Source organism: Rhinolophus sinicus, chromosome 8, assembly GCF_057876585.1.
Source record: "Rhinolophus sinicus isolate RSI-liver-muscle chromosome 8, RSI-T2T, whole genome shotgun sequence".
Lineage (NCBI taxonomy): Eukaryota > Metazoa > Chordata > Mammalia > Chiroptera > Rhinolophidae > Rhinolophus > Rhinolophus sinicus.
The window spans coordinates 57,922,684-57,946,631 of record NC_142508.1 but is presented as its reverse complement, the minus strand read 5'-3'; the positions used below and the strand labels follow the sequence as shown (position 1 = coordinate 57,946,631).

At 40.7% G+C, this 23,948-nt stretch overlaps 1 protein-coding gene across 3 annotated transcripts in view; it reads left to right on the top strand.

The window, feature by feature from the left end:
• Positions 1 to 23,948, top strand: part of WWOX (WW domain containing oxidoreductase) — a 916,272-nt gene that overhangs the window by 31,276 nt on the left and 861,048 nt on the right. For all 3 annotated transcript variants that reach the window (XM_019710992.3, XM_074314544.2, XM_074314542.2), the window contains exon 5: positions 19,401 to 19,507. In XM_019710992.3, coding sequence (XP_019566551.2) covers positions 19,401 to 19,507 — 107 coding nt within the window. The remainder of the gene's footprint in view (positions 1 to 19,400; positions 19,508 to 23,948) is intronic.

The window sequence follows — 23,948 nt, the reverse complement described above, 5'->3', positions numbered from 1 at the left end:
GGCGAATAATTTTTGAAAGTAGTTGCTCTTTTGTCCTGTTTTTATCACCCATTAGGAACCAAGTGGGGAAATTGCCTGCTTTCCAATAACAGAACAGACCGCCTTGCACAAATGCGCTCCTGGTCACAAAGGTGTTTAAACATAGTCTGGGTGTCTGCTTATTGAGGATGCTACAGAGGCAATTGGGGTGCTGAGCAGGGCTGTGGTTTTATAATGAAGGTCCCCTTCTGACACTGAGATGGTAGGATTATACGGACGGACTTGTTCGGAGACTGTTTTGTTAAGCACACAATGCTTGACTTCTTTCTGTTTATCTCTCAGAGGAACAAACAAAATGTTTTCACTTTTTTCTGCCTAGGAAAAAAAAAAAAAAAATCCAGGCCACTGGATTTTAACTTTTTTTTTTTTTTTTCCTGTGCATTCTGTACTCAAAGCTTTCAGAACATCATAGAACCTCTGGCCCCTTTCCACAGGGGAAAATAAATGTATTCATAGGCAGGCATTTGTGTGCAATTTTGGGGGGAAGGAAGGGTAGTCCATGGACACCGAATTAAGAAATCCTGATACTTTTCAGGAATCACAATCATTAGTAGCAGTTAAATACGTATGCTTGCTTTAGAGAGTTCTTTCATAAAAAATTCATTGAATTGAATAGCATTACAAATAAAAATATACCTAGAGATGTTGATGTTAACTTTTTATTGTAATGTCACTTTTCTGATGAAAATTTATTAGTATGTAATTACTAAAGTATTATTGACTTCAGAATTACCTTTTGCTAAACAATGGAAATTTCCTAAATATCTGGCAGGTAATGAAAAAAAAAATTCAGTTACTGACAGCCTGTCATAGTTGAATCTAAAACCTAGGGGCAAAATACATATATTCTATGTAGTTTCCATTTCTAGACCCTGAATTTCTAAATTCTTCCTTATAAAAATTTAAATTTCTTTCGTTTTGAAGATGGGGCCCTCCAATTACCGATTTTCTTCTTTTTATAATCTCTTAATAGATTTGATTTTCACACTGAAGATAATTATTAAAATTCCTTTTTTGGTGGTCAGTAAGTGTAATTAATTTATGAAAACTGAAAGGTTTGATATTGGAATTAGCTGAACATCCAAGACCTGACATTTAGTGTCTTATTCATGGAAGGTACATGGTAAATGTTTATGGAATTGAATTCAAGCTTTGCAACACTTCCAACAGCTTTGAAAAGTGTAATAGTTACTGCCTCTGTGGAAATAGAAATTGCTCAAATATTACTTGATGAAAAACTAATGTTAGTTTACTTAAAACAAAACTGTGTAGCAGTGTGTTACAGCCACAGGAGCTCCTCAGCCAAATGTTAAGTAAAGGCAATGAAAACATTTGTAGAAACATTATCATGCTGCAAAAGAACTAGTAACACCAATTACCCCGTAGTAACTGGATGTTCAGTCACTTGGGTTGTCAGTTTCACAACTGCATGATTCCTCACTGTGGATGTGATTACTTACCTGGCACTCCAGAAAAGCATCGTTTTGTTTAAGTGTTTGTTGCATGTAGAACACTGCTTTGAAGTCACAATTATGGGTGAATCACTTTAAATGAATCCTTTTCCTTGATATACAATATTATGCTACTTTCCACAGAAAGATGGAATCAATACTGTTGACTATAATGGAGGTTTGCATTTTTGTAATTTCTTATTTAGCCTGATCCGAGCAAAGATGTTCAAATTTCCATTTACTTAAACAAGATGGAGTTCTTGCTACGCCGAAGGAATATTTTTAGCTTGGTAATTTACTTAGAAACTGCCTTATTCAATATTTGATGTTAAATTTGAACTAAAACACATAGCATCATATGACATGGGTTCTTACATTAACATTTTGTTGGATTGGAAACAGAATCAACACATTAGTCATCTTAATTCATTTAAGTTGGCTTTCTCCAGAATTCTGGAATCCAAAAACAACACATTTGTCAATTTTACACACAAAGGGAGAGGCAGGATGTAGTTTATAGTTAAATATCCAGCTTTGCAATGAAAAGCCAATGTAGTTATAGTAAGTTGAATGAAATTCAGGGTGAAACAAACAGTGTAATAAGATTTTGATGCAAATTGAATACTATAAAAATTTGTTTTATATTTTAACGAGATTCTCTTTATAGATGCTTTCACAGAATCTTATAACTGTCTAAAATTAAATTTTCTGTGGTTGTTATCCACAAGGGTTCTGGACTTGGCTGTTATAATTATTAACATTTTCTTTCATAGAAAATCTACAGGTCAAGGTCACCTTCATGCCTCTCCATGTTTGGTTCTTGTTTGACTTCAGGTCAGCTTAGATTTGAATGTTAAAAGTGCATTGTCTTTTCCAGGGCTCAACAAACTAAGGTTCATGTCCTCCCATGCCTATTTTTGTACATAAAGTTTTATTGGAACACAGCGACATGCTCTCATTTACTTATTGTCTGTGGTTGCTTTCATGTTCTTTTAAACCAGCAGAATTGAGTAATTATGACAGAGAACATATGGCCTGCAAAGCCCATAATATTTAATATCTGACCTTTTACAGAAAATGTTTGCCAACTCCTGGTTTATTCTATTACATGTTTCTCATATAGAGATCCCTCTGATAAAATTTCCAGGTTGTTAAGAAAACAAATCTCACCTCTGCTAAAGAATTGGTATGTTTTATTTTCATTTAATAAAGAGGGCACTGTATTCTATTTCCTTTCTTTACTTGGTTGACAGGAAGCTCAGAATCAACATTTAAATATTCAAGTAAGTAACCAGCTTACTTCAGATTCTTGGTAGATCAGGTTTTGTTTTTTGTTTTTGTTTTTTTCCCTTAATATGGGCACACATTTTCACTTTTTTTTAAAAAAATCAACTTTTTGAAGTATGTCACAGATAATAAAACTCATACATTTTAATTATACACACGGATGACTTGACACATGCATACACCCAGGTAAACTACCACTCCAATCAAAATACTGAACACTTACATCTCCACAGAAATTTTCCTCCTGACTTTTTTTCCCAGGCAATTTGTCAGTCACGCCCCTCCCTCCCCTTCTTGCCCCAGGCAACCACCTACTTTCATATTAAATTCCTGTGTTGTATGTGTTTATTATATACTGCTTCAAATACATTTCGGAAAGAGTTGGGGTACCAGTTATCGATTGTTGAATAGCATATCTATAAGAGAAGCCACGGTTTATTCTATTTAATCTCTTGTGCAGATTTTTAGATTTCTATAGGAGAATTTGAGATATAAATCACCTGGAGAGCATTTTAGCTAATGTTGTATTAATCATAAGCCTAGTGTCCTGAGAAGTTGCTACTTGCCAAGAACTCTGCTTAGTTATTTGATGTTCCAAATAGCCCTGTAAGAGTACATCTTTTTAATATTCCCCTTTTACAGATGAAGAAACTGAGGTTCATAGAAGTTAAGGATATTAGCTTCCTGGAGCTGCCATAACAAAACACAACAGAAGTTTATTGTCTTACAGATCTGGAGCCTAGACGTCTGAAATCAAGGTGTTGGCAGGGTTAATTCCTTCTGAGAGCCGGGAGGGAAGGATCTAATGCAGGCCTCTCTCCTTGGTTTGTAGATGGCTGTCTTCATGTTTACATGGGGCTCTCCCCATACATATATACTATGTCAAACTTCTCCTTTTTGTAAGGACACCAGCCATATTGTATTAGGACCCACCCTAATGCCCTCACTATAACTTGATTCCCTTGGTAAAGACCCTGTCTCCAAGTAGGGTCCCATTCTGAGGCGCTGGGGCTTAGGACTTCAACATGTGAATTTTGAGGTGGGGGACACAATTCAGCCCAGAACATTCAGCATTATTCTCAAGGCTCAAAGCTTATCAGAAAGAGGCAGAGGCAGGATTCCAACTCAAGTCTGTCAGACACCAAAGAGTAACCCTTTTAGGATGGTGCTAGGAAGAGGACGTGGGGTGAGGGGAGCCAGCATTCAGAGAAGAAACTGACTTTGCCGAGGAGGAAACTGGGAGGGGCTTTAGAGGGTCAGCTCCTGGAGTCCAGTCTTTACCCTTCCGATTTACCAGCTCTTTGACCTCAGCTTTCCTGAGCTTCCATTCTCTTATCTGCACGCTAGGGATAACAGCTCATATACCCATGGCGTCGAGGGTTACATGGATCTGGGAGGTAAAAGTGTGTGTCCATGTGACACACCAAACAATGTGTGTTGTTAGAGAAGGTGAGCTCTGGGCATTCACAAGACCTGGGGATCTTCTCCTTGAACAAGCATCTGAGTCCCTGGAAGGTTTATTAGAACACAGATTGCAGGGCCCAGCACCCAGAGTCCCCGAGCCAGCAGATGTGGGGTGGGGCCTGAGAATGTGCATTGCTCACAAGTTCCCAGGTGATGCTGCTGCCACCTGTCTCGGTACCACTGTTTGAACCATAAGGAACTAACATCTCTCTTTTATTTGCCGTTGTGTTTCCCAGTTTTCTTAAGAGAAACCCCAAGGAGAAGTTAGATTTTCCACACAAGTCTCATCTATTCCACCTGTTATTTGCCTCTTTTAGGGATGACGTACATCCTGTGATTTTACTTTTGGTGGTCGAGGAAGCTTAGGGGACATTGCCTTTTCTCCTTTTAGGCCAAGCTGATCTTGTCAAAAGCACCAGTATATCATTCTGCTCAGGTTACTCTAACAAGCTCCCACAGACGGGGCGGCTTAAACAACAGCAATTGATTTCTCACAGGTCTGGAGGCTGGAAGTCTGAGATCCAGGTCTTGGTAGGGTTGGATTCTCCCAAGGCCCCTCTCTTTGCCCCTTTCTTGCTGTGTCCTCCCATGTTCTTTCCTCTGTGTGCACATATCTCTGGTGTCTCTCTTCTTACAAGGACATAAGTCCCATTGGATCAGCGCCCCACCCTTATGACTTCATTTAACCTTAAACGCCCCATTTCCAAAACAGTCCCATCAGGGGTTAGGACGCAACATAGGAATTTTAAGAGGACACAATTCAGTCCATAACGATTAGTATGACTCCTAATCTGCGTTTCCTCCAAGAAATTTCTTAGATTTCATGTTTATTTCCTTTCCTGTCTCTATCTCAAAGCACTGAGGGAAAAAAGCTAGTGCGCCTTGTCCTAACAGAGAATCTAAACTGTTATGTGCTTGAAGGGCAGGCTTCTGTTTGGAGCCAAATGAAAAATCTAGTTGAGCATGCTTCCCCAAGCTATCTAACCTAGGAAGGAGAACCTCCATTGGCATCGTTTGTGGCTGCTCCCCACGTGCACAGGCTCCCACCACGGAGAGATGAGACCCATCCAGGCCGACAGTTTGAACTAAGCTCTGTGCAAGCCAGAGTCCTCTGCCAGGGGTCTCCATGCCTTCAACTCTGAGGCTCTCTCTTCTCTTTGAGTTGAAGTTAAGCCTAATCCCTAATCCGAGGCATGACCTACCTGGGGGACTCCTCCCAGGCCCTCTTGCAGCAGCTCCATGAGGGTTGCCAAACACAAATTTACAGCTGGCTGAGTCTCCAGGAGGCACGGAAGTCAGCCTAGCTGGAAGGTGGTCTGCACATCTCTGACTTCATGCCAAGCAGGTACCTGAGCACAGCTGATGGTGAGATCACACGTTTCCTGGGAGGTACAGATTTTATCAGTGGTGTGCTTCACCAAACCCTCGTCATGGTGTTCCAAAACAAAATGTTATCAAACTACACACGAAAATCTTCCCCTCTCCCGCTGACAAGCGAGTCTGATTTTGTTTAGGCAGATCTCAGGTAGCTTAAAAAATGATGGATAATTTTTTTTAATTTTTTAATTTTTTGGCAAAGTTTAGGTCCCTTGGGGACTTAGGCACTGTAATCACTGAGTGTGCTATATCAGAGCCTCAAACTAGTAATAATTGTTTGTGCCTTGTTCTGTGCACCCTGGCTTGTGGAAGGAAGTGAAGTGAAGGGTTTCCTTGACTTCTTCTAAAAGTCAGTGTGGGGACAGAGTCCCAGAGAGCAGTTTCCAGGCTCTCGGCCTCATGTGGAAGGTGCTGGCTCGGGTAGTGGATGGTCATCAGCTGTAACCAGTTGGCCATCAGCTGTTACCGGTTAGCCATTAGCCACTAATAGAACTGCCGTGGCTGAGCTAGCAAGCACGGATTACAGCTAGCAAATGGGGTGGGTTGGTTGGCAGAGGAGCGGCCAGCGGATTCGTGTGGAACCTGCTTCCTGTGTCTCCAACCCAGCCGCCAGCAAGGCTATAGTGGTATGAACCCCCCATCCATGGCTGTGTGAATGTTCCTTTTTGGCCTCACCATATCCTGCGTTCTTGTGTGGGGAGTGGGAGCTGAGACTCTACATGACAGTCAGTGTTGCTGGTACGTTCTACCCAGGATTGTTATGGATTGCTGGACTATTAATAGTAAAAGAACTTACCAGAAGCAAAAACTTATGGCTTTTGGATGTTGTTGTTGTTGTTGTTGTTTTTAGGGGATTGCGGTTACTCAATAAATATTTCTTCAATTGAATTGGGAAAAGATGGTTTAGATTTCATTATGGTATTACCTAGGAATTATAACAGACAATAAATTAAATGCTGAGCTTCTTTTTAAAATATCTCTAGGGTACAGATGTTTAATAGCTCTTGTAGAAAAAATATAAGGTAAGGTTGTCTTTGGTGGGATTTTTATCAACTATGAATGGAAAATGGGTGACATTTTGTTTAGAAGTGTCAATTTCTGATTATGCAAAACTCTCATAATTTTAAAAACAGTGTCATGTGCCCTTAGTTATCACTACACGAATGGGGATTACACTAATGATTATGAAACTAAGTCTTGTGAAAAGTGCTATAAATATCGGTGCCTTCTCTAAATGAAAATCAAATTTTAGGAGCTTTCCTGTAATCCATGATTCTTACTTTTCTCTTTTTCCCTCCCTCCCTTCCTCCCTCCCTCCGCTCATTAACCCTGCAAACTCATACCACAGGCGCATTACTGTCTCTGTTTACATATGAAGAAACTGAGGTATAGAGAGTTTAGAGCACTTACCTAAGCTAATAACTGGCAAAAGCCTGATTTTGAATCCAGGTTTCCAAGTCACAAGCCCAAACATTTCTTTTAATTTTTATTGTTTAAAATTTTGTTTAGCTTTTTAAAGAAATGCATCTTCAAGTTGAACTGAGGTGGTGTCAACGTTTTAAAAAAGCAAAGTAACAACAGAAATACACATAGCCAAGCCACTGTTAGTTTTTAGAAAACTTAAGGCAATTACATTAAGGATATCATATAAGAGGGTCACCTGGTTATATAGATTATCAGCGATACTTTTTTCTTAAGGACTGCAAGGTAAGGCTTATCCCTTAATGAAGTGTTTTCATATTAAAGTCAATTTGCTTTCAAGCCCTTTACATTTTGTTTCCTTATTATGCCTCTTGAGCACATCTTTCACTTCAATTATCGCTTTCTAACCCATCCCAGTCAATGTCCAGTTACCAGTTTTGTTACCAAATAAGGACGTGTAGGACTCACTGACTCCAGGACATGTCATGGTCCACACGGAGAGCGCAGGGTTAGTGGCCCTCTCTCCGTCGCATCCTGCTTCGGCGACTGAATTTAAGTCACACTTCCCAGCAGGTGCGTCTTAAAAACTTGTAAGTGATGGAGAATGACAAGCCACTTTGGACACTTTAAAGTGAACCTCAGAAAAGGGCTGAATTTTTCCCAGCCTGGTGTTTTGAGTACCTCACCATGACTTGGTAATCTTTTTAAAAGGCAAAGTAATATACCACTTTTTTAAAGATGAGAGTGAAGGTCCATCTGAAAAATAAGTGGTGGTAGTGGTGGGGGGTGGGGAGGCTTGAATTAGAAGGGTATTATACGGCCAAGAGTAAAGATACAGAATGGCGCAGGCTTTTCACTTCTGGAAGCTGTCAGTGGAATGAAGAGAAGGTTTTATTTTAAACAATTCCTTTCTAACCACTTCTTAATTGACAGGAGTGGAAAATATGTTGGGAGCCAGGCTAATCACGGTCCCACTGGTAATTAAGAAAGGAAAAGAAAGGGGTCTCTTTTTGGACAAGTGTAGGAGCAGGACCTTCGTGGCTGCCCCTGTCTGCTCTAAATCATACAGAACCCCATCTTGAGCAGACGGCAGAGGAACAGAGGCCGCAGTCCTGAAAGGAAATCCTGGCCCAGCTGTGAAAACAATGAACCACTCAGTAATATAATACAAGAGCGCTTGCAGATTCAGAGTTGGGTTCTCTTCGCCTCTTGAAGAGGCTGTAAATTAATCCATCAAAGTGAAAAAGGCGTAATCTTTCCACTTCTAAAAACCAGAAACACTTTGGTTCTCTTAGTAGATACTGCTGCAAGTGTGGCATTATAAGAGGCGACACCGTGGTGTGTGTGTGTGTGTGAGAGATTTGTTAGTTACAATGGCTCACTCTCTGAAGAACATTGACTTGAGCCAAACAGCATGTGCTGGGTTTGAAATTATAGAGCCATTGTAGTCTTTTCTTTATTAATGCCAGCGAGTGAAAGTAGCTGCGTCTTGTTGAGACCCTTTAAAAGACATAGTGGTCGCTATGTCCAATAAGCTGGATTTTTCACATTTTTTTACTGAGAAGCCTTTGTTTTTGTTTCTTCTATTTCATCCTGTTTGAATTTCTCTTCCTAAGGCTCTGGGCCAAGTTTATAAAAGTGCCATGTACACTTTGTTCAACGATCCAGTGTAGCGTTGCTTTCTTCTTCTTGGGGAGTGGGTGAGTCTTTATCTTCGACTTTAATAAAGATAGTCCTCTGAAGTTTGGCACTGAAACCTGTTAGGAATTAGAGAAAAATATGAGCAAAATCTGTAGCGGCTCTGATGTTCCGATTGTCCCACGTAAAATGCCTTAGTGGTTGAAATCATAGAGACCGGGTTAAATTAAGTCGGTACTTGTAAGTGATTGACCTTGGAGAATGTGGAGAGAAACTTGATTTTTGCGGATTAGTTATCCCATCTCATGGGCTTACACAGAAAAATGTTTGTGGGGAAACAAGAAGGGTGTGAATTCCGAGTCCCGTGATGAAATACTAAGTAAGAGAAGATAATTCGATAATGCATCACAGTTTGGAGACGGATCCCATAAACTAAGCACATTTATGTAATAAAGTAGCCGAAGTGGCCTAAAGTCTTTGCCTTGACAGGAGGAACAGAAAAATCAGCATTGGGCAGCCGTCGCCATTGAAGCCTGTGCATCTGGGCCATTCCTTCTTTCAGAAGGACAACTGCTTAGTAAGTTTAGTTTAAATGATCCAAACACGACAAATGGAAACATACCTCATAAGAGTCACGAAGAATATGGTATGTCAACTTCTGTAAGTCCTGTTTAACAGACAGTTAGCAGGCAGTTGGTCGGCTGAGCAGTGTTCCAGGTAGGCTTGTCCTGCCCTGCCGGAGCTCCTGGTTTGTGCCTTCTAACTCCATGGTGAGTGTGATGGTTTGGCGGCTGGATGGGCGACCCACCTGCTTGGAACTCAGGCCACACCACTTGGGGGTCCTCCTCCTTTTTTCCCCTCTGATCTAGTGAGTCCCTTAACCTCTGGGATTGTTGGTTTTCTCAGCTAGGACATGATGGCAATGGCACTCCATAAGGTGTTTGTGAATGGTGCCTGATGTTAGATGATGTTATTTCAGAAAGCACCTGGCTCAGTGCCCCCACCACCCCCATAATAACACCTGCACGTCCTCCAGCTTACATTCTTTCAAAGGTCTTCTCTACAAATCAGGATGCTCAGAAGATGTATTGTTTGGAGTAGGAATAGGGTTCTCTCTTTCCGTTCTCACTTGCCTTCGTTTCTCTGTGTGAACATTTATCAAGGCCTGTAAATGACCAACTCGATATCATTTGTGTTTTTATTTTTATTTTTAGTTTCCTTCTACAGCAGGCGTACATGCATGTGTTAAACACTGAAGTAGCATAGATGTTCTCAAATGCAAAACAAGTCTTCTTTGCCCCTGACCAATGGCTCCCTTGCCAAACTAATCAATGTTAATGCATATTAAGCGCATGCCGTCCCCACTTTGTGTTTGAACAGTGGGATCATACGTGCATGCTGTTCTGTCGTTTGCTGTTTTTTTTCTTAATGTAACATGGAGATCTTTTCTTGTGTCTCCATCTCATTTCACCTCATTCTTTGTAACTGCAACACAGTATTTTGTTCTATGCGTGCCATGTCATTTGTTTAACCTCATTGATGGGCGTGTAGGGTGATTCCACGTTTTTGGCTTGTTGACTATCCCTCTCATATTTTTGCTTATGTGGGCAAGTGTATTTATAGGATACATTTCTGGATGTGGACTGGCTGGGTCAAGGGCACATGCATGTATAATTCGATGGATATTAGCCCATTTGCCCCCACAGGTGTTGAGCCATTTTGTATTCCACTCCCCTTCTCCCTCCGGTTAATATATGCCGTTGCCTGGTTCCCCTGCACCTTTACCGATGCAGACACTGCTCAATTTAGTTGCCCTCATGGAATCTGTCTCCATTGGGCCTGCCTAGGACCATGTTAATTGTAATCTTTGGGCATTTTTCTCACTCTGATTCTTAACACACGGGAATCTGAGCTGTCACTGGCAGGTCGGATGAGAACTTACTCAACCAGCTCAGTGGCAGCTCTAGGAGGCAGCCTGGGGTCAGTCTTGCCTCTTGAGAGATCCCGGGCAGTCACTTGGAATTTATTATATAGCTTCACCAAACATCGGGGCCTCAGCGTTATGCTGCCCAAAGCATGTAAATGCAGTCTGGTGATATTTCAAAAAGATAATTCCACAGGAACCAACTGTTTCTTGCTTCTGTATTCTCATCTCTTGAATTGGTATCTTTCTTTGGTAGATATTTATGTTTGAGACCTAGTTATGTTATAAGGAGTACTTAGGAACCTCTGAGTGGTACTTGTTGCCAACTGTATGCAACACACATTTAAAAGCAGGGTTGGTTATGACTTATTTTCCTCGGGAGAGACCTGTGTCGTTTTGTAATTTCTTAAGAGTTGGCAGCTGCGGTTCATGTTTAGGGAGCACAATCTGTAATTCTTTTGAACTCAGAACTATGTAATTAAAATGGTGTAGAGGGTAAATATGATTATTCGGGTAATTAAATTAACTCCAGAAACAGCGGTTTGGAGTGTCTGCTTACTGTACTTGTGGCACTGGCCTCAGTTGCGGTGACACATGTCCTAGAACTTTATCTGCAATGCCCTGGGAGAGCTAGATTTCAGTACCATGGTCCATGTCGTGTCACTGCAATTTCATTTACATTAATCTGATCAGTTTGGAAAGTATGGTCCTTGTACTTAATAGGAGAATGTAGGAGAAACGTGTGTCTTTTAAGCTAGTGGTTTATTAACACAGAAATTGTCCCCAAATTTGAATTGTCCCTTACGTCAAGATGAAAGACATTAAGCTTATTTTCTTGCTCTGTATGTGACGGTAGCTTTCCAGGGAGGGAGAGGACTCCTGCTAGAAGACTCTGCGACTTGTTGTGTGTTTCCTAAAGATTGCTTTAGTGGTCTGTTCTGGTGAGGGTGGGGGTGGGGGTGGGTCTGAGCAGGGAGGGAATCACCATCTCCATGGCCTTTTAATTGTGTACAGTTAGAAGTAACATTTGTCTCCAGTGTTTCACAATTATAAATTAATAATAACAACCCATTAGAAATTACGGGTGTTGTAAGCCCCAACTCCTTTGGGCATCTTAATAAAAATGATAATTAAAACCATAATTTACAGTAAATGGGGACACTGCCCAAGTAAAGCCACAATATGGAGACAATTAAAAAACCCAACCAGAAGGAAGCTTTGTGGCATTGGGGAAAGAAGTGGCCTTGTTCTCAGCTCCTACTTCCATGGAGCTTTGTCCGTCAGCATGGGGGCTGGGTTCCTAGCCTGATGTTCTTTGTGCCTGAGGAGTCGGGGATTCTGTCCCTGCCATCCAGACTCCTAGTGCGTCTCACGAGGTGTGACACCGCTCTCTACCCCTCCACCAGCAGGCACACACCCAGTCCTCCCCTTTGTGTTTCCTATCTGGGTAAACCAATCACCAGCCTCCCCCATGGCCTGGCTGGCATCTTGGGAGACCCTGGATACACCCTCACCCTTAAAACTCATGCACTCATAAGACTGTGTAGATTTTTGCTTCCCAAATGGTGATCTAGTTTGCCTTTAGCTGTTCAGCATAAGAGGGTACCTCATCCCCTCCTGGTTGGTCACTAGGTTTCAATGTCTCCAGCCAGTCCATCTTCTGCATGACCACCAGAGGTATCTTAAATGGATAAAATAATAATAATAATAATAATAATAATAATAATAATTTGTAGTGCTATCCCCTGTCCAAATTCTTTCACACGCTCCCTCCACCTGCAAAAGATCCCCCCAGTTTTAGCTTGCTGTACAAAGTTTCATCTCCCGCTGCATTTCCTAGCCCTCATTCACGTGGGGCCCCCCACCTTCCTCAGTCCTTGATCTTGCTTTGCCGTACACCCTGCCTTTCTTGCTTGTCTGGTTCGTTTTTATGTCCTTTGGTCCGGTGTAGTTCTCGGTCCAGCGTTCCTGCTACCACACAGTGACACTGGGAAATGGGTAAAGGAGCTTGCATCGTATTTCCAAATTCCTGCAGATCCCCGAGTCCTTACCCTTGTGTTTCTCTGTGCAAAGCTGCGTGTGCAAAGCTGCCGGGTCTTCCAAGGCATAGCTAGCATCCTGATCTTCTCATGCTTGACAGCGTAGGATTTGATACGGCTTAAATAAGGCCTCAAGCAGGTCAGTGTGAAACATTCTTTGAGATTTGGTAATTCAGATACGAACATTGTGATCGCGGCAGTTCTGTGGTAAGGCCTGAGCCATTCATTGTCTCTAGCAGGGATCTTCCCCAGCTACCGTGCCTCTGAGCATCAAATGCCTACCTGCAGTGGCCTGGCAGGTCTATCAGCAACATGGGCGGTGACCATGGCCAATGAGAGGGCACAAACCGTCTCTAGCCTGCAGCAGCGGGGGCGTTGGGGCCCAGTGTGCTCCGATTGTAAGCTTTTTTGGAGAAGTTGGTCATCTATTTTTGGATATGTAGTCTGCCTGATTTTCTTTTTAATGCTGGCAAGTAATTCATATTAGAAAGGAAGGAAGGAAAGAAAGGAGGAAAAGAGGGAGGGAGAGAGGAAGGGACGGACGGACGGACAGACGGACGGAGGGAGGGAGGGAAACAAAATGTGGGCCAAACAAAACCAGTCAAACAGGTGTGTGGGCTTGATTTATCCTGCCATCGATCGCCAGTTTGTAACCTCTATTTTAGATAAGCGGATGTAAGATAAGTGGGCATTTAATATTTTTGTATATGTTTTCCTTTTTATGGTACTTCAATGTTTGAATACAAAGCTTAAAACCCAAGACAGGGAGTTGTTAAACCTCCATGGCTATTTAGTTTTCCCCATCAGATCAGATGTAACAAGTATTAGGGCACCGATGCTGCCCATTGTTTCAAAACATGTTCCTTTATTTTCTTTGTATTATTAGTTTCAAATAATCTTCTGGATGTACCCATGCCACCTCCACGCAGTAAGCCGGCTCAATTTAAACATTGTCATAAAGTTAATTTTTTATAAGATGAATCAGGTTATTAAATTTAGTAAACCATTGCCTGCATTATTTTGCACAAACTTCGGCACCGTGTGGAATTGGCTCAGCACTAGTACATTTAGCTAATTAAACTGGTCACAGCTGTGGTATTACGGGAGTGAGGGAATGCTGTTCTCCTGGGCTTTTCCAGGACGTTAGCAGTAGGTAGCATTATTAAACTTTTTTTTTTTTTTTTTTTTTTTTTTTTTTATAAAACTCCACACTCCAGATATATGGTTTACTCTACAAATGTCACTGTCCTTCCTGTTATACCATCATCTTTCGAAATATCCACGCTTCATTCTTTTTTTTGTTTTTTTTTCCCTCCAAAGGTGATGATAAAAGGATAAGGAAATGGAATTGTCTGTAGCAGCTTTTGAAAGGAGACTAGCAACGGGTAACACATTGCTCAGATAAAGGAAGATGTAAGAGCCACAGTGTAATTTTACGTGACACAGGGACAGATGGCTTAGCCCAAACCACAGGTAGGATTTGTCTAAAGGAAAGCAGGTGCGAACTTGTGCCCATAGCCTGCTGTTGCCATCACGTTGCCTGTGTTCTTTTTGGTAATAAAAAGCCCTTTGCCAAAGATTTTTGTCAAGTGAGATCACATGACTTAACAGGTTTGTTTGGGACAATCAATTTTGAGAGAAAAAGAGCATGCTTTTCCCCAACAGATTTCTAGGCAGTGTCATTCATTCCAAACTGCAGTGAGGTTTATCTTTGTAAGATTTTAATAGTTATTCGTTAGAAAGGAAGTCAGAGGGTGATCGGTATTGTTTAAAACAACTTGGATTGTTTCAAAATCGTCCAGAAGTGTAGCTTATTAACAAATCTGTAAGAACCATTCGTTTCTTTGCCAGGTACTTATTGAATCCCACTGGGTGTTTGTCCCTTGGGTACAGAGATGAAAATGGCATAGATTGTAAGGCATGTGCTGTTCCCCTGATCAGTTAGGTAAATAAAGCCCTGCGAGGCCCTGCCTGGTTTTGACGTTCTCTCAGTCCATCAGAAATATGGTTGCTAACGGGAGATGAAGCATTGCGTCCTCCATATGCTGCCACCTCCCATCATTGAGTTTTTCTTCTTATATTTTGATGAAAATTGGATGAAAAATATTTCTGACGATTGCTCTGACCTGGAAGTTTCATGGGGGCACAGAGTCTATCATTTTCAGCAAGATCTGGGCGTATAAAATCCTGGGAGTGCAAGTGAAGTTGTTTGTGGGCCCTTCATGTAGCATCCATTTGGCTGTCGGCATTTCATTAGCCTGATCGAGATAGCACACCAGTCAGCAAGATTTCGTTCAGTGCCTGCTCCCATCCAGTCAGTTTTGAAATAGCTGGGCTACAAAACCTGGTTTGTTTTTGTTTTGTTTGTTTTTTACTTCTCTCTCTCTTTTCCCAAATGGTGGAGGTACCTTTTGCTCACTGGTGATAAGGGGTAAAATTGGCATCATGGTTCAAAAACGGGTAAATTTCAATTATTGTCTTGAAGATATGATTTCAACCACCTTGTACTATATACACCAAAGAAGAGGCAAACAGATTTGGTGTTAAATATTTCAGATTTGAAATCCTTTGTGCATTGTCTTAACATCAGATTCAAGTATAGGAGGTTATCCTTAGATAATAGTCAGTGAGTATCTTGGGATACAGAACATGGCATAATCTGTACAATAACTTAGGTTATCTCAACGATGAAGTTCAAGTGTATTCTAGAGCCAGCATTTAGACAAATGGAATGGTGGGTTTTACAGCTGATGCCTTTCCATTCTGGTTGATAATGAAAGCCAGTCAGCTCTCGGATGGCTATTGGGAGCAGATCTCGGAGAGAGTTTTAATTTTTCAGCGCTGTATTTTGTAGGTCTTACAAATCAAAGAGGAGGCATAGGACTTGACAGCAAGGATTTTGGAAAGCACTGGAAGCTACCATTTGTTTTCCACCTACTATGATTATGTTAGGCTCTTACTGTGTGGTTACTACTTACTCCTCATTTTGAGAAAAGTTAACTGAGTTTCTGATGGGTTAAAGGCCTAGCGTTAGGTTTCATCGCTTATAAATAGCTTGAGCTGGGATCAACATAACTGTGTCCAACTCCCTGGATTTTCCACTATGCTGTCCTGGTTCCCCTTGCGCACCAGGTGATATCAATAGATGGGCCTCCGTGGAGATCAGCTGTATGGAAGTGATAGGAATGGGTGAGCTTTGCAAGACTCACATGGCAATCAGTAAGATAACGAATGATCCTCCGATTTTTCATACACGTTAATATTATTTTGGAAACAATAATCTATGAATCTATGGTCATTCGACATGGCTTTGGCTGAATTGCCCTGCTGCTTTGTCTAGTAGAATTGATTTCCTTGTGTTTGCAGTGTTCTCTGTATGATCTTCCACGTGGTTTACAAGATTCGGTATTTTATACTTTAGAGCAGTGGAAGGGTGTTGAAGCTCCACAATGAGACAGACCCCCGTCCTCCCCTCTCTTCTCCTTTAAAGTCAGTAATGTATGAGTTCTAGTTGTTCCTCATCCTTGGCAACATTTGGTATGTTCATTTTTTAATTTTTATTTAGCCATTGTACTAGTAGGTATATATAGCAGTATATCATTGTATCTTTAATTTGCATTTCCCTAATGACTAATGAGTTTGAGCCTTATTAGTTAAGGTAGGTATTTTTATTTTCTTCAACGTTTGGTAGATTTTTCTGTTCCAAAAAATATGGATCCAAAGTTTTCATTTTGAGAATTTAAGTATATGGAATTTCCTAGTTTTTGTATCTTCTTACAGCAATTTTTCAGTAGTGTCTTGGAATTTGTCTTTTTCACCTATATCTTAAGTTTGTTGGTGTAAAGTTGTTCCCTGTGTCTTCTTAAGGTCGTTTTAGGGTTTGTAGGATCTGTAGTGAGTTTTTTTTTTATTCATCCCTGATATTGGTCATTTGTGTACTGGAGAGTGCGTCCTCATGCTTTCTCTCCATCAGTCTTGCTAGCTCTTTATCAATTTGTTAGTCTATTCAGGGAAATAACTTTGGCTTCTTTGTTCCTATGTATTTTATGTTTGTTTTATCTTTATTAGTTTCTCCTTTGATTTTTATTATCTTCTGCTTTCTTTAGTTTTAATTAGCTGCTTTTAAAATTTTCTAACTTAATGGACACTGAGCCATCTTCTGTTTTAATATATGTGTCTAAGGCTATAAATTGTCCTTTATCCATGGCTTTCTTTAGCTATGTTCCATAAGTTTTGATGTATAGAATTTTTATAATCATTCCGTTTAAAATATTTTCTAATTTTTATTGTAATTTTTGAATCACTATTTCTTATTTAGTGGAAAATGTATTGCTTAGTTTCCAGATAGGGGAATTTTCTAGGATCTGGTTATTAGTTTCGAATTTTATTCTACTGTGATCAAAGAGCATACTTTTCAATTTCAATGTTTTGGAATTTGTTGAGACTTGCTTTTGGCCCTGCACATGGTCAGTTTTGGTAAATATTCTTTAAGTACTTGAATGTACATTCTACTGTTGTGTTCAGTGTTTAGCATATTCAATTGTTTCCCGTTCATCAATTGTGCCATTCAAATCTTCTATATACTTCCTATTTGCTAATTTTATATTACTGATATGTTAAAATCTTACATTCTGATTATGAATTTGTCTAGCCTCTTCATTCTGTCAATTTTTGACATAGATATACATGTATATGTGAATACATATATAAATATATTATATATATATATATATATATATATATATATATATATATATATATATATATATTTTCTATCTATCTGTCTATTGAGGGAGAGTTAGGTACATACAAATATAGAATTGTCACATGTTGCTGGTGGACTGCAACTTACCATTATGAAATATTCAGCTTTTTCACTACTTCTACTGCCTTTGGTTCATTCGTTCACGTTTGCACGGTATATTTTTCCCATCCTTTTACTTTTAACTTTTTTATCCTTATGTTTATGGATACAAAACATAGCACACCGATTTTTGTAAGGAACACAGTGTATGTGTGTGTTTTATCTAGGCTGACAACCTTTGTCGTTTGAATGCTTTGTTTTGGACACAGTGGGTCACATCCTGGACAGGAGACATGGGACCTGGACTCTGCTTCTAAATTTGGCTCTTATTGGTTGAGTGGCCTAGAGCAACCTATTTTGCACATTTATATTTATATATTTATATTTATATATATGCTAAAGAGCTTCACAAAAGAAATCTGTTAACACTATTAACTGAAATCAAATACATACACACTATGTATAAGATCCTATTCTGATTAACCTCATTTATTCATCACAGCCACTCTGTGACATGTGTTATCGTTAACTCTTTTATTTTATTATCATTTTTTAAATTCCCATCCCCTTCCCCCCTCTGCTTTGGTAATTTATCAGCTTGTTTTCTGTATCTATGGTCTGTTTCTGTTTTGTTTATTCATTTGTTCTGATTGCAGTTTTTAGGTTATTTGTATTTAATGCAATCACATATATATTTGAGGTTAAATATACCACCTTATTATTGGCTTTCTATTTATCTAACTTTCTATTAGCGTGTAAAATTTGTATTATTTAATATTAGTGGTAATCGTAGAAATTGCAACTTTAAAAAGTCTAATATAAAAATCTAATATAAATGAATACTTTATCACTTCCTGGACAATGCAAAGGTCTTAGAACACTTTAATCCCGTGTATTCAGCGCCTAGATTATGTGCTATTTTCAATATACTAATTCTCACTATGTATTCTAAAATTCATTATTATCATTTAGACTTTTCCATATACTTTCCGCATCTCTGTTATTTCTTTCTATCTAGGGTCATTTTCCTTCTGCCTGAAAACATCCTTTAGTATTTTCTTTACTGTTTCTCCCCCCTCCCCCCGAGATATATCCTCTCAGCTTTCATTTGTTTAAAAATTTTGTTCACCTTTATTTTTGACGGATGTTTTCACTAGGTGTAGAAAAAACAAAGCCGGCTCACCTCTATAGGCCTTTCAATTTTTCCAGACTTGGCCCCCCAAATTCTCAGTCATAGCATCCCTCTGACGCCTTCAGAGAGCTGTGTGCATGCATGTGTGCTTGAGTGTGCTTGTGTGCTTTTGATCCAGCTTTTCTAATAGTCCTCGGTGAGCAGACGGGTCTGAGAAACCTAGGGTTGCCATTGCTGGAAGTAGAAGTACCAGAAGAAGTGCCAGAACGTTTAGCACAGTGCAGACCACACGGTCAAGAACTTAACACGTGTTGTTTGTTTTACTTTCCAGGTCTGTGTTCTCTTATTAGACTGTAAACTCTTTGAGAGCAGTGACCCTGTCTCAAGGTCTTTTATGTCCTCATTCTTTATATTTCGCACAGGATCTGGTCATTATCAAGCAATGGTTAAATGTCTGGCTGTGCCATGAGCTTTTTCATGGCTTGGCCTTCACCTTTAAAATCACTGCATTCCTGGGGCAGGTTCCTCGACCTCAACACTCCTGACATTTTGGACAAATGACTCTCATTGTGGGGGCTGTCCTATGCATTGTAGGATATTTTTAGCATCCCTGGCCTTTATCCACTCCATACCAATAGCATGCCACCCCCAGTTGTGGCCACTGAACGTGTCTCTAGATATTCGCTACTGTCTCCTCGGGGGCATCATTGCCTCTGGCTGAGAACCCCCAGGGTAATGTGTGGGGTGCTTGGTAAAGGCCATTCAGCAGGACTCAAAGTTTTGTCTTTGTGTTTTCTAATGTTGATTTCCCTTTAAACCGTAGGATTTGAAACTGCCAAGTCTTTTGCTCTTCATGGTGCTCATGTGATCCTGGCCTGTAGGAATATGACAAGAGCCAGTGAAGCCGTGTCGCGCATTTTAGGAGAATGGGTAAGCAAGCACTTGACTGGTGTTTTCTTTTTTTTTCTTTTAATTGTCAATTACACAGGCTGGGATAAACACATGGAGATTTTAGTACAGTGCATAAAGTTTATTGCTCTTGGAATAATGTTTTCTTTATTTTTAAAGCCATATTCACTTTGTTTACTTTATGAATGAAAAGGACAAGCAAGCCCGTTATGATGTACACATTTGTTTGTAGTTCATTGTCAATGTCATAATGCTTTCTCGGCCCATTGTTTGAGAATGTTTACTCATGTAGCTCATTTATTAAGAAATGTGGTTAATGCCGCTGAATGCCGCGAAGAGGTTGTTATGCTCATGGTTTTGAGGTTCAGAAAGGAGCAGGCTTTAATCCTGTCTCTGATTTTTCCGTTTTGCTTTCTTCTCTCTGCGTAAGCGTTGGTATTGCTATGTCTGTGCACCAACACTTGTTGAGGGGTTGCAGTGCTGTTGGGGAAAGGAGATAGCATCAAACAAAACAAAATCCCTTTCCTACTGTGCTTACCTTCTAGGTAGGAGACACAGACCATGCAGGAATCATTACATTTAATATTTAACATAATACCCGGTTGTTATAAATATAATGAAGGCTAACGTGGCAGAGTGAGGGAGTGATGGCATGGGTTGTTTTTGATTAGGTGGTCAGCAGAGACCCTGTAAAGGTGTGACGTTTGGTCCGAGAGCTCCATCAGGTAAAGAAGTGAGCTGGGCCAATGTCAGGGGAAACATTTCTATGCAATGGGAACAGCGTGTGTAAAGACCCAGAGGTAGGAACACGCTTGGGAGACGCAGGGATTGGCAGGGAGGCGAGTGTGGCTGGAGCGAATGGAAGGGGAGGAGGTTGCACAGGAGCTCTGAGGGTGTCACAGAAGGTCTCAGCGACAATGGCAAAGACGTTTCAGCCAAGGGTGACACAGCCTCATCGATTTTTTAATACGATCACTGGGCTTTGGTGTGAAGTTTAGACCGTGTTCATTCATTCACATGCCATATATTCACATGTTCACAAAATGTGCCACTGTCATAAGTACTGGCGTCTACTGTTAAGGAAAAACAGATTTTGCCACTGTCTTTGTAGAGCTTTCACCTTAGAGTGGAAGACAGATTATACAAAGAAACATAAACACCAATGTAAACTTGAAATAAGGGTAAGGGGCACGATGAAGTATACTGGTACTTCAAAATGCCAGGGAGGTGAGGGGAATTCAGAGTCCCCGAAAAAGAATTACTTGAGGTCTCAAGAAAGACGAGGTAAAGGTGGGAGAAAGGTCATACCTGTGGGCAGAGGGAATGAATGTCCTGTGCAGTGGTGCTGGAGCGGGAGAGGGGGAGGCAGAGGAGGAGATGACAGTCACCTGGCTGCGAGCAGAGCGTGAAGGGGGTTGGAGCATCCTTGCCAAGATTGTCTTCTTTTCTGAGCACCGTGGAAGATTTCTTGCCATCGGAAGAACTAGACCATGGTTTATTTAAGAGAGTGTCTGGGGTTCTGGACTGAAAATTTGTGTAAGTCAAGCAAAGGAAGATTTGTTTCTGCTTTTTCAAGCAGAATTTCAAATTCAGTATATTTGAAATGACCCCTTGTCTCGATCTCACTGGATTTATTATTTTGAGTTAAATTAAAAACACAAAACAGGGCCTAATTTTTTCCGGTTATCTTAGCATCTTTCTAACTCCAAGGTTAAAATAACTAATTACCTCTATTAGGCAGTGTAGTAGTAATTTTTAGAATTGAACAAAGAGACTGAATGGTCATATATGCATATGGTTTGAATCTTCATACAAAATGGAAGGTATATAATATAAAAAGTGAAAGTCCCTCCCAGTCCTTTTCTTGGAAGGTAAATGTTATTAACCATTTCTTGTGTATTCTTCCAGAAAAAGGTTGTAGATACTTGCAAACACATACACATACTGTTATATACTTTGAGTTTTTTTCACTTATACTCGAGTTCTTTTTTTGTCTGCTGTATAATATCCTGTCATGTTCTTATGCTATAGTTTAACAGGTCTCCCTTTTGGGTGGACATTTAGGTTGTTTTCATTGTTTGGCTGTTCCAAGTGATTGTCTCTGAACGTTCAGTCTCTTGCATTTTTATCCAAAACTGCATCTAAACTGTGGTGACGTGAGCATTCTTGATATATACTTTTGTGAGTATGCCCATATGGCAGAATGTTAGCAGTGGGCTCATGGATTGAAAGGGCATACGTATTTGAAGTTTTGATAGCAGTTTCCCAGTTGTCATCAGGTAGTGTCATACCAATTTCTATCCACACTGTCAGTACAGAAGAGTATCTAGCACCAGAGAGTGTGCGACTTGTAACATTTTGCCCATTGATGTTATATTTCAACTGGAAAAATCAAATTCCTGTGGCCCTAGTGGTACGGTAATAACCATGTTGTACAATGATATCAAGGTTAGACCAGTCTTGCAAGATAACGCTGACACATTATTTATGCATTTTAAAAATTGTCTTCCTTTTTTCATGTGTGTGTGTGTGTGTGTGTGTGTGTGTGTGTAAATAAACTCATCTATGTTTATCCCATTATAACTATTGTTTGATGCTTAGAGGCAGAAATTCCTAGATGTACCCTAATCACCTATAGCACTTCGGCAAATCTCTCAAGCTCTTTGGTGCCTCAGTTTCCTCATCTCTAACAAAGAAGGTTGCGTGGGGTGATCTGGAAGACTCATCATTTGGTTTTTCTTTCTTGCATTTTAAGCCATAATTGGGTCCCTGTGAGTCAGTTTCAGACGACTTGTATAGTTTCACTCTACCATATACTAGTAACTTGAGAGGTTGGCCAACAAACAACACTCCCAGAGAAAGAATTACCCAAAAATATTTGCTGTCAGGGACATGAGCAAAGGAAATGGGAACAAAAACTGAATCTTCACCTGGCATTTCAAACGTTTCCATCAGATTTTATAGGTTGTAGACTGAAGAAATTCAGTCCTTTTATCATCCATTGCTCATCTGTCTGCCTGTTCTCTGTGAATCCCATTGTACCATGTCCCCTGTTCCTCCTAGATTGTGACTATGGGAGGTCAAATTTAGCACCCAAAGCCATCGTTGCCGTTTCATATCATTGCACTGTTAACGCAGCATCGAGTGTGTGAAACCCCCTCTTGGTCGTATACATTGAGCTGGGGTTTCACACCACCCCCCCGTCTCCCCCTCACCCTTGGGATGTGCTGCTCTGCTTCCCTTTAGGTCCTTCCTGACCTCATCTCTACACAGGGATTTTATCTAGCACATCGTTGAATACCACCTTCTTGCTGTTTCTCAAGGTCAATTTGATCAACTCCAGTTTTCCCAGCTGCTAGCCAGGCTGAGCGCCTTCATACTTTATCTGGGATGAATCCTATCGGTATCGGAACGGGGAAGGTACTGCAGCATATTGGTGCCTCCCAGGAGATTCTCAGAATGATCCAAAGTTTTTTGTTGCAGCAAAAGCTCGTTCAGAAGTCTTTGGGCCGTTTGGCTAAGCGTGGGCTCACACGTGCCAAGGCTCGGCGGGCAGTCTCAGCTCGGCTCAGGAGCTGGAGTTCGTGCCTTTTCCCCCAACTTGTTCTTCCCTGCCTGGCCTTTCTCTTCCTGCCTTCATTGTACATTCCAGAATTGCTCTGTTCCGGAACACTCGTGTCTGCCTCCAAGCCAGTGGAATGTTAACTTTTACACCCTCCGTGAGGCAGCTACCAACCACCATTTATTGTGTCTGTCACATGCTGTGTGCTGGGCAAGGCACTTTATGTGCCTTATTCAAGAGGATGCAAAAGCCTGGTTTTCTCCGTTTTTACAGAAAGCCGGTGCAGGACTCAAAGGGTGAAGGGACTTGCCCAGAGTCATACAGCTGGCGAGCTCAGAGGCCCGCAGGCTCCTGGTGTACCCATCTGTACTGCAAACCCCAAGTCCCTCCACTCCACCCCACGGCCTGGTTCTTCTATCTCATCCAGCATCGCGCATGTTCACAACCTCTCAGGCTTTGCTTTCGAAATCGCTACATGCTACTTGAGCTGTTGGTTTCAGGATTAATCATATTTCTCAGATGAAGCTCCTCTGATCTCCCTTCTTGTCATAAGTAATCCCTTTTCCTTCAAGGTATCCTTTATAGAGTTCTCAAGTTGCTTTTGGGGCGATCCGACTATTTAGTAAAATATAACTTCAATGGAAACACATTGTACATGGAATTATATTAAGAGCCTATATATAATGACTACTACTACTAATGATTTCATGGGAAAATGCCCTCCCGCTGAGATGTTCTGGGTGCTCCAAAGTTAGAAATAAGAGAAGAATTGCAAACAATTAAATTGGGGATCATGGACAGTGCAGAAGTAAAGCACCCTCTTAAAAGGCCAATCCATTTAGCATAATTAAAGGGAGGGAGGGTGGGGAGGTCCATCAGCCCCGAATCCTATTTAAATGA